Here is a 13,656-nt window from a genome sequence, read left to right as displayed (position 1 = left end):
TCGTGGGGGGACGCGTGTATAAACAGCTAATTGGCATAGACAAGAGAAAGGCGCTGACTTGGTAAGGGAAAAAGTAATGATTAAAAAAAACAATCTTTCTCGAGTATATTTTTCTTCCCGAATACTCCCCTTGGCTGAGGTGGTGAATCACCCGTCGTCGTTTGAAATGCCAAGTGCACCTTGTGCTTTCTGGAGCAGTTTTTATTTTTCAGTCGGAGTTGAGCAGCGGGCGCCGTGCTGTGCCGCCGCCCCGGCCGCTTTGGGTGCGGGTGCCCACCACCACCCACGCCGACTGCCCGGGGGTGGTGGTGGAACTGGGATTCGTGTGCTGCCTTCCCTGCCCCCGGCTCTGCCTGGGACCCGGACAGCAGCATCTCGCTTTCCCGACTGCACCCGGCGCCTTAGAGGTCACCTTGCCGGGCAAAACCTCGCCTCCCTGGCTGGTTTTTGCTATTATCAAGGGAAAAAAAAATACCCCAAAGATTCCCCACCCGTGGGGTCCTGATGGTACTTGCTGTTCAGGGGTCCCAGGCCCTCATGTCCTCTCTGCTGGGGTCTGGGAGCCCTATATCAGGGAAGGTTTATCTGTATTACATGTATTTACTACTAATTTAAAGAGATAAATTGCTCGCTATTCTTCCATGAGCCATTGCCAGCTCTCCAGCCGCTCTCCATGTGCCCAAACACTCGAGCATTTCGTTTCCCCCTTACACTTCGCTGCTCGGTGGGGCACGGTTTGTGCTGTAAGGTCACAGTTGCCTAAATTTGGGAGAAGATGTGCCATCCACAAAATGCAGAAATAATTCCTTTTCTTCTCACCTGTGCTGGGGACCTGCATGCATACTTAAGCAAAAAAAAAAAAAAATCACTTTGGGATAAACAGTCTCAAAAAATTTTTCAGTAGAAACGCATTTTAATGTGTTCCTATAAAAATAACACTTTGGAAGCTTTAACATGGAAATTTGGCTTCATTGGGTTTTTTTAATCTGCATTAAGGAAGCCTAATGATAAACTGAAACTTATTATCCTTATTGTGCAGGACCCAGAGCATTTTACTCCAAGAGAACGTACCTTTCCTGAGGTCTATAACCAGCAAGGCGTGGGAGGGGCGGCTGCCCACTGCAGGGGCAGCTCTGGGGTGGCGGGTGCTGCTGTCACCCCATTATCGCCCTTATAGAGAGCAGAAGTAAATGCAAAAATAGTTGCAAATATGTGTGTTCTTTGCTCGTTTTTTATTCCAGTAGCGTGAGTTGTTACGCATTTCTGATCTGTGAAAACTTGGCTTTTGCAGAGCTCAGGCTATTCTGCAGGAAATCGAGAGTTTCAGTTTAAATACGCAGTAAAGATGGATCTTTAAAAATAACTTCATTTGTACTCAAAGAAACCTGGTGTATAAAAAAATTCAGATTGACCTTTTCTGAGGGAAAGAGAGCAAGATTCTCCTAACGGAGCCGACTCTCCTTGTTCTGTTTTTAACCGGGGACTGATCAAAGCAGCTCAAGTGTTAGCAGGAGGCACGCTCTTTGCTTGCTGACTCCTGCTCAAGGTTCATCTTCCACGCTCGCTGTGAGCAACGAGCTAACCAATACATTTTTAATGAAGATGTGGGAGCGCTTACGTATCTATTGCACCAAGCCCTTTGCAAGTGCAAGCAGGCAGGCAGGGAGGGAGCTCTTAATTTTTTCCCCTGTCAGCAGCGTCAGAGCCCGAGCCCTCCCTGGCGTGGTGATCTCTCCTCCGTCTTGCCCAAATCGCACTGAGTTTTCCAGCTCAGGACCCGAACCCCTCTGCCCTCCTTATGTAGGGAAGATATAAGGCAGAATTTTAAATTCTGGGGGATTTTGTGACGGACATGTGGGCTTTGACTCATTGATTACGAGTGCCACGTAGACGTGGCACTTTGGGACGTGGTTTAGGGGGCATGGTGGTGTTGGGCTGATGGTTGGACTTGATGATCTTGGAGGTCTTTTCTAACCTTAATAGTTCTGTGATTTTAAGTTCGATCAGACCTGACTGTGGCCTTTCAATACTTGAGGGGGGTTTATAAGAAAGACTGAGAGAGACTTTTTATCAAGGCCTGTAGTGACAGGACAAGGGGCAACAGTTTTAAACTGAAAGAGGTTAGATTTAGGTTGGATATAAGGGAGAAATACTGTTACAATGAGCTTGGTGAGACACTGGAACAAGGTGCCCAGAGAAGTTTTGGATTCTGTCATTGGAAGCGTTCAAGGTCAGGACGGGGTTCGGAGATCTGAAAGATATCCCTGCTCACAGCAGCGAGAGTTGGACTAGATGATCTTTAAAGCTCCCTTCTGACCCAGACCGCTCCATGATTCCATGATTTTATACGTAGCCGGCGCATAGGGCTTGAAAAGCACGGGGAAAAGTTGTGCTGTAGATCAAAGTGACATCGTGACAAGCTGGCAAAAGGCACAGGTGATGTCGCAGCCTCCTCTTGCGTGTCTCGGCGTGGCTTTCCGTGGGCTGTTCCGTAAGGCTGGATAAGCAGGGCAGGAGCGATGTCTGCCAGGGCGACTACGTGCTGTCTGATCAGGGTCCCATATGGGACCTGGCGCTGCCCCAGCTCACTGCTGTGCGCGTAGGAAATATGTATTCCTAATATAAATATATACACACATATAAAATATATATAGGAAATAATATTCCTATAGTTTAGGAATATCCAGTTAAATCCACGCACTGTTTCCACCACAGGATATTTCTTGTTTGAACAGTGGTCTTAAAGAAATAACGCCCAAAGTTTTTCCTAGTACTAGACCAGAGTCTGCTGCCGAGTCTAAACTGCAGCTACTTTTTGAGCCAGCTAGTGAAAACGCTGCTCATCGGCTGCACTGGTGTCTGACATTGGCTTTATGGAAAAGGCCTGGGAAAGCTCACTTTGGATGGATTTTAGATACTTCATGTCAAAAGAAATACTTTTTTTTTTTTCCTTCTGATTTTGACTTGTATGATGCTAAATGCTGAAGCACAAATTCAGGAAGAGCTTCATTCCCCAAATGATATGTTTTGGCAGCATCATAAATTTTTTCCAATTTGTCAAATTGAAGCTTTGGAAAATGAACTCACTTTTGCAAAGAGCTTCAGATTTCAATAAAACTGCAGGTTATGGCAGCACAGGATCTTACTGGCGCTTCCATGAGCGGGTTCATGTGGCAGTTGCAGCTCTGCACGCCCAGCCCCGCTGTCCCCCGCAGCAGAAGGGGCTCCGGCTCTTGCCCGGCTGCAGGAGCTCTCCCTCAGGGACGCAGCAGCCTCTGAGCCAGTTAACCCCATTTTAAGCCCATTTAATCCCAAAGAGCCTGAATTTCGGTAGAGTAATTTTTTGTCAGCAAAAACCTCTGTAGTAACAGATTATTTTCTTCTTTCTAGGGACATGGGTCACTTTTGGAGGTCAAATCTCAGATGAGGTAAGTAATGCTTGGTGTAAGTATAATGCATGGAGTAAAAACCAATATGAGGTACTTCTAAATGAAACCATGGCTACCGAAATCAGAGGAGCCCATTTCTGTATGACGAAATGGCAGAGAGTTACTATGCAAAGCAACACAAACTTTGTGCTTCTGCTGCAAAAAACCTTAATGAATCTGACATTTCCAGTGATCAACTTCAATTAAAAAAAAAAAAAAAAATCTATCCCTTAAAGCGATCTTCTTTCCCGGGCTGTTGGGAGCGATATTGCCGTCCTTACCGCTGGCAATGGCACTGTTCCTAGAGCAGAACTTGGAAACTGGTTTTGCATCATGTGTGTAATCAGCACCAGTCATAAATACAGGCAGGGTCTCGGCTTACAAGGAGGTGCCTGATGATTTATTTTTTACATAATAAGTTGAAACAAATGAAAATGAGCTTGGCTTTCCTATGCACTCTTGCCCGTACCAGATGGCTCTTCATCTCAGTTAATAATCCTCCCGAGTGCTGGGCAGCACGTGGGTTTCCCTCCACCTCAGGTACGCTGCGGATGCTAGTCATCCTCCTGGTGACCTCCCTGCTGCCTTCCCTCTGGTACTGTGGCAGAAACCCCAAAATAACTTTTGCAGAAGGAAAATAGCCTGGGAGCCTGAATTCAAAGGCGCTTTGCCTTTTAAGTCACTTGATCTTTGGTGGTGGTATTTCTTCTGCTGATGGCAGATCACTGAGTCCGTTCCTGTTCCTTGGCGCCACAGCCTGAAGCGAGACGATGTGTTTCGGTTATGAATTTGCTCCCTGGCTCTCCTGCCCTCCTTGCTTAGAATAAGTCAATGCAAAGTGTTCACGCATGGAAAAAGAGGACTTAAACGCAGCCCCGTCCCTGAGGGTCCCTAAGGACGGTGGCCATGTGTGGGTGCCCTGGCCGGGTGCCCGCACCCCCCTCGGAGCTGGCAGCTCCCTCTGGGTGCAGAATCCCCCCAGGGAGCAGTGGGACCCCTGGGGCTCTGATGAGGATCACACAAAATGACCTTCAGGCATTTAAATACCCCATGAAATCTGCTGGAGAGCTGCAGGACAGCCTGTCAGGTAGCCAAAAAAAAAAAAAAAAAATTAAACTTTTACCGTGGAAATATCCTTTCTGTATTGAACGCCACAGATTTGCAGAGTATCTTCTATAAACCTATTAAATTCTTGGCCGCTTTCCTGTTAGAAAGCCCGGGACTTTCCTATGAGAAGAGATTAATTCCTCCCAGGATGAGTCAAAGGCAAGTTGATGTAAAGGCAAGTTGATGTAAATCTGTGTTTTGGTGCTTCTTGGGCAGCACACGAAGCCCCAGGTGCCCTGGCGAAGGGTCTTGCCCCCCGGGCAGGGGATGCTAACACCCCTCCCAGCCCTGCTGAATGTGCTGTGCTGCTTGTTCAGGAGCTTTTTCCCATGTGGGACAAGCCACTGGCTGCTTGGGGTGCAGTCCGCCGCCCCTCACCTCTCCATCTCTGCTTCCCCGAGGTGGCCGAGCAGCTGATGACCATCGCCTATGAGAGCGGCGTCAACCTGTTCGACACGGCCGAGGTGTACGCGGCCGGCAAGTGAGTGCCCAGCATCCCGCTCTGCTTCTCTGGGGTCTCTCTGCCTGGCTCTGCTCCTCCCTGTGCCACAGTCATTCGCGATGGACAGGGCTCTGGTGGTGCTTGGGAATCCCCCCTCTCCCTGAGGGAGCATGGCAAAACCGTTAGTTTTGGAGCATTCTTATTAAAAAACAAAAAAAATCAAACCCAAAACTCTTTGTATGCAGTTGAAGCCTGAAATGTATCACTTGTGCCACTTGCCCTTGGCACAGGGAGAAAAATGTCCTGAATAAATGAAAAGTCAGTACGCATCTTAACGGTGACAAATGGCCTGTGCCAGTGCCAGCCCCGGCGCGGGGAGCGCTCCGGCTGCAGCAGAGCTGGTGCATTTAGTGTTGCTGCAGGATTGGGGAAAAAAGTAGTTCTTCCATCATACGTTTGGCTTCGGCTGATGTCTACAGCTTTGTATTTAGTGTGGAAGGCGGACGGGGGTGTGGGGGTGAAGCGGCTCTGCCTTCCCAGAGCAGGTTCACACAGACGCAGGGCACCGGGGTACAGGTCCGTCCCCACGGGAGGGGGTGGACAAGATGCTTTGTACCGATGGAGGGGACCCGTCCCAGCCGGTGCTGGGTCACCGTCAGCCATGGAGGGCAGAGCCGCAGAGCCGAGAGCGGCGCTGCGGGCTGGCACCGGCCAGGGGAGGCGGGGTGACGGCAGCCCCACGGCGTACCCGGCACCGAGCATCCTCCCGTCTCCCCTCACGCGGGGCTCTCTCTCTTGCGCAGGGCTGAGGTCATCCTGGGAAACATCCTGAAGAAGAAGGGCTGGAGGTACCGTACTGCCGAACGGCGCTCCCGGCCACCCCCGACGAGCGGGACGCCTGGGCATACGCGAATGCTTCTGGTTTTTAAAAGCGATGCATGTTAGGCGGTGCTGGCCCAGGAGCGGGCGCTTGCGGGTGCGAGGGCCGCGCACAGAGCGCAGCCGGGGCTCCTGCGGCAGCCAGACCTTTCAAGCGCTGAATAAAAATGCTCTCCTGGTTTTTGGGAGCGCGCACCGGCCGCAGGGGGCTGCGGTCATCGGCCCGCGGAGCTGCCCCGACTGTTGCACGAGACCGTCGTCTCCGCGCACGGCGCCGTTAGCGTGGCTTCCGAGCATAGCCATCGTTTTTTCATGCGCGGCATATCGAGACAGATGATTTGTGTGTCGGCATCCTTATCTGTGTACATAAGGCTGTGCATTAGGAATGCAAAGCTGTGACGGGCCTTCATCTTGGGTAGCCTGCTAGGAGACGATACCTAATTTAAATGATGCACATTAGCATACGGTGTGTAGTTTTAAGAACATTTGCATAATCTTTAAAGACCCCCCCGTGTGTGTCATACTCAGCCTTCAACTGAAGAATGGGTCTTAACGGTGCTGCCTCCAAGCTCAGTGTCCCCTGTCTTAGGGGGATGATAATCCAGTGAGAAATATACTGGGTACTGTGGAAGAAAAAAATGAATCTAGCAAAAGCTGGAGAAATTTTGTGTTATACGTGTACAGTTATGCAGCAAGGTGTTTTGTGAATGATAAATCTTTAATTTAAGACCACATTGGAATTTATGGATGAATTCGGTGACTGTATCACTTTTGGCATTTTAATAACTCCAGGAACATGGTAATGAGAAGCACTGGGCTTGGGTAGCACTGGAGTAGTGCCGGAGCCCTTGGTAAAGGGCTCTGGAGACTGCTTACTCCATAATTAAAAACGTGTATCTTTATTTTTGGCCGCCTCACTTGAATTGGCTTCGGTTTCTGGACACGAGCCTACAGTCACTCCCTGCCTGCAGCAGACCTGAGCCTGGGAGGAGAAGTGGCCTCTAGACCTGTTGTAAAAAGGGTGATGGGGACGTACGACCGCTCGCTCTGAGCCGGGGCTGCCAAGCCAGGCGCGGCCGCCGCAGAGTGCTGCTGTGTGTCGGTGGGCAGTGGCCTGCTTGGTTACTTATATTATAATTTTTTTTTAACAATACTAATTTTTATGTTCTGTTTGCAGGAGATCCAGTCTGGTCATAACAACAAAACTGTACTGGGGCGGAAAGTAAGTCTCTCAGTTACGTGTAATGGCGTTTGCTGCAGTGTGCTTTTCCCTTTTACAGCCGTACAGCCAGGTGGGGACTGGTGGCATCTCGGAGGGGTGGGTTCTTGCTGCTGTTTTCTTTCTCCTCGCTTTGCCAAGTCTTTTAAGGAGTTGGAGCTTGGCAGAGGTGTCAGCGCCAGCGGAGGCCGGGGTGCCATGCCGGGCGCGCTCCCGCCCCGAGCACCGCTGCGGCTCCAGGAGGTGTAACCAGCCGTGCTTTTCAACCGCTCTGCCCTTCCTCACCGCTTTCCATTGCGGGTAGGGTTTTGGCCCCAGAAGAAATTATCGTTGTGGATTTTTCAAATCTTCCTGGAATGTCTGAGAAGAAAACCCAACCAAACCACAAACACGGCTGTGAACGAGTCTCTGCGAGACTTTCATCCGAGATGTTGTGCAAATGATTGTAATTATTTTTCCCCCCATTTCACCGGAGTTATTTAATGGTGTATTGAAGCTGAGGTGCAGCGCAGCCCTCTGCTTCTCTGCGAAAGCCGGGATATAACTAGGGTACTGCCACCTATTTTGGTAAGGCGGGTCTCCAGTGGCTGTCCCACTTCATCGTGCCGTTGCTTCGCAGCAGGCTCGGGATCTGCCCGGCGTGTTAGAAACACGGGCAAAAGTTAAACAGCTGGAAAGGAAAATTATGAAGCTATGTGTTGCCTCTGAATCTAGTTTATATGTGAACGACAGGCCACAGTCCTGTGGGTGTTGTTTCTTGTTGCCTTGCCTGGGCAAGGTGACCTGCCTCAGGAGGTCTGGTCCCAGCAGACGGGGTGTTTAGTGATTTTGGGGGTAACCTTGGCTGTACCTCTGTGCCTGTGTTGCGAACCAGCAGCGGTTTGGGAGGAGCACTTTGTTTGGCTTGTCTTCCAGATTCGCAGTGGCAGGGTGGGTTGGATGCTGCTTCGCTCTGAAATGGTGGATGGCATCGGTGAAGCCTCGGGGATACAAATTTGGCCGGGGCACAGCCCCATTCCCACGCTGCCCGGTCCCAGCAGCCCCCGCAGTCCTGCCAGCATCTTTACCCCTCCGCTTAGAAATGTTGGACGGTTCAGGGATGGGCAATATCCACAGCAAGGCTGTTACCACATTAATGTAACAGTGGTATTAGTCATCCCAGATGCTGCTCTCTCTGTTGTATGAGTTGTAGCTTCATTTTTGGGACATTTAAAGCACGTGCTGACCAGAATACAAAATTAGCACTTCCCGATTGATAGCACCTGAGACCTCTAACAGCCACGTACCTGTTTCTCCTTTGCAGAGCTGAAACGGAAAGAGGGCTTTCGAGAAAGCACATCATTGAAGGTACGTGTCGCACGGGGCGGGGGTCTGGCCGTGCCCCAGCACCCCGGCACGGGCACGGGGGGCTGCAGCCAGCCGGACCCCAGGGCAGACGCTCTCCCGCGAGCCGGGGCTGCTTGGCCCCGGTGCTCGCTGCTCCTCCGCACCAGCCCTGCATGGGGCCCAAAATGCACCAAAGCATTATTCTGGCTTTTCTCAAAAAGCGTGAGCAAACACGTTGCACACAAAGCGCCTTATCTACCTCGCCTCTACGCAGCGACGACCTTTTGGTTTTCGTTATAATGAGCAAGCGTCTTGTCCTTGACCGGCTGAGTGTGCGTGTTGCTTGCAGATTTGTCACTTACCTGTGGCAACCGGGGTTTGCCGCGCCAGGGTTTCATCGCTCGCGGCCTCGCGCGGGTTCCCAGCAGCTTTGCATCGCTGTCCTCAAGAATGGCCCGATCCCAACTGCTGTGGCAGTTGGCTGCGGTCCCTGTGGCAGGGAGGCTTGGCTGGTCTCGGCTGCCCTGCTGATACGTATGGGGGATTCATATAGACCCCTCGGCTCTTCCCGGCAGGGCTAGGGCGATCAGTGGCAGCGTGTGGTCGGCTGACGTGGCCGTGGCCACATGGGCTCCTTGGCGCAGCAGGGCGCGGTGGAGACGCGGGGCGTGATGTCAGCCTGCAGAAATAGGCTCTGGAGGGGTGCCAGGTCCCAGCCGCTGAGCAGCCGGCTGGGGACGGCTGTGGTTTGCTCTCGGTGCTGCTGCTTCTCAGGTGCTCAATTTTTGCGTACGTTCCCTCACCTTGTTTCCAGGCCTGCATCCCGCTGAGTGATGCCGTTGCCTTGTGCACAACCTTACTCATCCATCCCAGGTCTCTGCTGCATCTGACGCACGCTCACCATCTTCCTTCCGACTGCTCTTTCTGTTCTTGGCTATGTTATTGTTGCAGAGGGAGTGAGAGCACGTACGTTCTTCTATGCGGACAAGCATGTTTCACCTGGTCTGGCTCTATCCAGAGGGCTGCCGGGCGCTGGGTCAGACACCCGGGCGCAGTGACCGCGGGCATAATTATAACTTGCACAGGATTTTACACGCAGGATGCAAATAGAGCGGCGCCCGTGAAAAGACACATTTCTGCCCTATTAAGGATCACCAGTATCAGCCGTGACCTTGTCCCAGCAGGAGGTGCCAGCCTGGGCCAGCTCCCGACGGGGCTGGAGCAGACCCCAACCCCCCACCCGCCAGGAGGGACCCCGGGGCCAACAGCCCCCCCGTGCAGATCACAAGCAGGTCCCAGACCCGGAAAAGCAGCCAGCAGCACAGGGGCCTGGGTCTGTCCTTCACATAAATCCTGAGTAAAAATAGCCTGGGTCTGGAGAAAAGCTGCGTAAAGCCGTGGAAGGCTGCTACTGGGGGTGCCCGGCTCCTTGGGGGGCCGGGAAGCCCTCGGGGCAGAAGGGCAGCACCAGGCGCGGTCCCGGTGCTTCAGGTCTCTGCAGAAGGATTTGCACCGCCCGCCTCTCGTTGCTGCTTGACCCACTTCTGTCTGCCGCCGCCGAGGGACGTGCAAAATGCGTTCTCTGGGTTACGAGGAGACGATACGCCCTGTGCCGGGGTCCTCGGGGGAGCGCAGGGCCGCGGGTTGTGCCGCTCTGCTGCGGCCCCGGCGCTCCCCGGCGAGCGGCTGCTCATGCCGGGCGATGCCGGTGCCGGGCGGGGTGACCCAGGGCCCCAGGGGAGCAGCACCCTCCATAGCCCGGCACACGGCAGCGGCTGCGGTGATGGAAAGTGATTCTCTTTATTGCTCTCTGTACGCTGGGGTAATTAGCCTCCTCTTTGATTTATGAGATTAAACTCTAATTGTTTACAGTGGTGGCTGGTTAAGCTAATGTTTGCTGCCAAGATAAATTAGAAAAGAAAAAGTCAGGCTCATCTCTATTACTAGCGTGCCGCGGCGTCGGTAGCTTGATGGCGCGGGGGAAACCAGCCCGTGCACCGGTCACGCTGCGGGACGGGCGGCAGGCGTGCTTTGGTCTTCGCTTATCGGGCAGTGGCATCCGTCTGCAAAAAACCGGGTTCGCCCGCCAGAAACGGCATTTGGCCACTTGCGTGTTTTATCACCAGAATCTGCCATGGCCCATTTGTCACAACTTTCAACAAAGGGGATTTGTTCTGTATATGTTATAACGTAGGTTATATGACAATGTTATTACTATATATACGTTATCCACCCCTCATCCGGGCCATCCCTGCCACCCGCACCACAGCCTGGCTCGTGTGTCCCAAGCAGGTGAGGCGGGATGGTCGTGGTCAGCAGCAAACCGGGTGAGCAGAGCAGCCTCCTCCCGCGGGCGCAGGTTTGGGGTTGTTTCGCAGAGCTGGGCGGCTTTGCCTCGTAGTGACCAGCTCGTACAGCTGGGACGGTCCTGGAAAGTTTTCATTATTTAGTATTTGCGGAATTCAGCTACGTTAGGATATGACTTTTGTATTAAGGTAACGCGGAAGAAAGGTTTTTAGCAACGTTTTATTGAACTTTCGTTGGAATACCCCTCCGTGAGGTGGTGTCCCAGCCGCTGGCGGCCCAGAGGTGCTCGGGGAGGTTGCAGCCGTGTCGCAGGCGGTCTGAACCCATCCATTCGCCGTTTCTTGTGGAGCTACTTCATGAAATGACAGAACATTTTCAGACTGCTCTATTTTGGCTCATTCTTCATGAAGATTCATAAAAACATTTTGTTCCTGGGAAGATTCATAGAAAAGAGGTGTCAGAAATACTCTTTTTCTCTCTCTCACGCGCACACACACACACGTGTATATATATATATGTAGGCTTTTGATGCCATTTCCCATCAGAGCCTCATGGAGAAGCTGTCGAAGCCCGGGCAGTCCTGAACTGTAGCTGTGAACCGGTGCCTTGTCCTGCTCTGCAAAACTCCTCCTGCCCCACGCAGAGCGCTGGCGGGCACAGCTTCCTTACCTGCAGCGCGTAAAGCCCTCCGCGGTGCTTTTTCTGCTCGTCATAACGTGTCTAACCGCGTGCCACCGTCCTCCCGCCCGGGCTTGCATTTCTGGAAGGCCCCCCTGGGGCAGGGCTTCTATAGGTGGGACAGGACCGAGGCGACGTGCCCTGGGCTTGCACAGAAAGGCTCTGTGATGTGATTTAGGTTAAATTAACTCGAAGAGGAGCGGAGCGGAGCGCTGAAGCTGGTCCCTGGCGCCTGCCTGCTGATGGGCTGGCCACGGACACGCCTGGTGACCAGGGGCTGTTCCAATCCCAATCTCAGCCCAACTAAAAAATAAAAGAAGTTCTCGTGGAAGGGGGGAACTCTGCATGTGGCCAAACTGGTGTTTTCTTAATATGGCTGCTAGGCGTGGGACATTATGCCGTGTCTCATAGGGTTGTGTGTATATATAGTAGATAAGTATATAAAGGTAATGAGCTCTATTTTTCCTAGTACGGTTTTGTAGCTGTCAGCTCTGCGCTGCCGCATTCCTGCCTCGCTCTGACCGCGCAGGTTCTTGTCTCTGCTTTGCTGTTTCCAGGGCTAAAGGCTTCTCTCCAGAGGCTGCAGCTGGAGTACGTGGATGTCGTCTTCGCAAACCGACCAGACAATAATACCCCCATGGAAGGTTAGTGGAAGCTTGAATTAAAGGTTTTAACGTGACTGATCCTGACTTACAGGCTTAGACTGGTGATGGTGGTGGGAAATGAAAAACAATTTTCTATTAAATATCCATGTGGGGCAGCTTAAGTATGAAATACCTCATTCGTGATATCCTGGAGCCCTATATATTTACACTTCAATGAATTGAATTTCTATCTCTTGAAAGTTTCCTTTATGTCCTAGTGGTGGCTTTGACGTTGTTTGTGCCTTTATTTCCTTTTCCTGATTCCTTCGGGTAAAGGGAATTTGTGTTTGTATTTCAGGCACGTCTTTGTGCCAAACGAAACCTGTACATCCCTACCCCTGGTGCAGTCAGCTCTAGAGAGGGGAATGTGCCAGCGCTGCTGTCCCCATCCTTGTCCCCGTGCGCTGGGCTGCCCGGAGGCGCATGCTTCTCCCGGCACTAAAACTAGGGGTGCGATCCAATACATGGTCAGAAACAAGAAATAACTGGCAAACTTAGGGTTCATCACCCCCAGTGCTTGAGCAGCACAAGCCGAGAGGTGGCATCTCCGGTGGGCTCGGCCGAGGGGCTGTGCGAGGATGCGGCCCCCCCGGGGCAGAGCGGGGTCCCCCCGGGCACGGGGAGCAGTGATGCTCTGCCCATGGCTGGGCTCGGCCTCGGTGCTGCAGCCGCCCGCCCCTCGGCCCTGGTGGGGAATGGTCCCTGTCAGATTCAGACCGTTACATTCAGGGAACGAATTTAGGAACTTGCAAGATCTGTGACTACCTGTGCGCTTTAAATTGTGTTTCATAATTGCTGATAACCATGTGTGCGTGCTTGGTACAGTCATCCAGGAACCCTCATCGATGTGTTTTGGGGTTAGTGACCTATTTAATGGGCACCAGTTCCCGTTCCTTCTCTTCCCATCGGAGTTAACACAACCATTCACACTGTAGCAGAAGATTAGCTTCACAGCTAAATAAAAAATAGCAAGAAGAAAGACTTGCAGGCTGCGGAAGCTGTCATGGATGAGTACATGTAAATCAAACAAACCTGGGGCTTGACAGGCCCCTCCGGAGCTCCTGCTTGACTTCCAGCGGTCGTGACGCCTATTTTCTTAACCAACGCGGGGCTGTGCGACCCGGCGCGAGCCGTGGGTGGATGGCGGTGCCGCTGCCCTGGCCAACCAGTGCCAGCAGCTACGGGTTCAGGGAACTGGCCTGGGATTTTAGGACCCATGCAGATTTTGCAGTAGCTGATGAGGTCAAGAAACATGACATGTTGTATCTTGGAGGCAGAAATGACCTCTCTGCTCAGTCAGTCGTCATCTGACGAGACAGTGCTGAGTGTATTTCCCGTGCCCGCGCAGCACAGCTGATCTCGGGCGTTTACAGCTTTTAAGATGCTGCAGATACTGCTAGCAGCTCTGGAGCTCGGTGGTAAGGGACAAACTGTGGTGCTTGGTGAGATTTTGAGCAGGGTGAAAAACGGGACGTTTTTATTATGAATGGTGTGGTGTTGAGTCTTTCTATGTACTTCATGCTTTTTTTTATGGTTCACCTATTAAGCCACTTCTATCCCAGAGCATCTGTTGAACCATCTGTCGGTTCTGCACTATCTGCCGAGCTGCCTCCACAAGACGTACAA

The 13,656-nt window shown here is 52.2% G+C and overlaps 1 protein-coding gene across 3 annotated transcripts in view; it reads left to right on the top strand.

Moving 5' to 3' along the window:
- Positions 1-13,656, top strand: part of KCNAB1 (potassium voltage-gated channel subfamily A regulatory beta subunit 1) — a gene marked incomplete at both ends in the record, with an annotated part of 74,955 nt that overhangs the window by 50,294 nt on the left and 11,005 nt on the right. For 2 of the 3 annotated variants that reach the window (XM_082003533.1, XM_082003534.1), the window contains 6 exons: positions 3,391-3,428; positions 4,937-5,016; positions 5,781-5,825; positions 7,034-7,078; positions 8,379-8,422; positions 11,944-12,030. In XM_082003533.1, the coding sequence (XP_081859659.1) occupies positions 3,391-3,428; positions 4,937-5,016; positions 5,781-5,825; positions 7,034-7,078; positions 8,379-8,422; positions 11,944-12,030 (339 nt within the window). The remainder of the gene's footprint in view (positions 1-3,390; positions 3,429-4,936; positions 5,017-5,780; positions 5,826-7,033; positions 7,079-8,378; positions 8,423-11,943; positions 12,031-13,656) is intronic. The other variant, XM_082003535.1, reaches the window with a different exon arrangement.

This window comes from Phaethon aethereus, assembly GCF_964289735.1.
Source record: "Phaethon aethereus genome assembly, chromosome: 9".
In the NCBI taxonomy this organism is placed as follows: domain Eukaryota; kingdom Metazoa; phylum Chordata; class Aves; order Phaethontiformes; family Phaethontidae; genus Phaethon; species Phaethon aethereus.
This window is presented reverse-complemented; position numbering and strand designations above follow the sequence as displayed.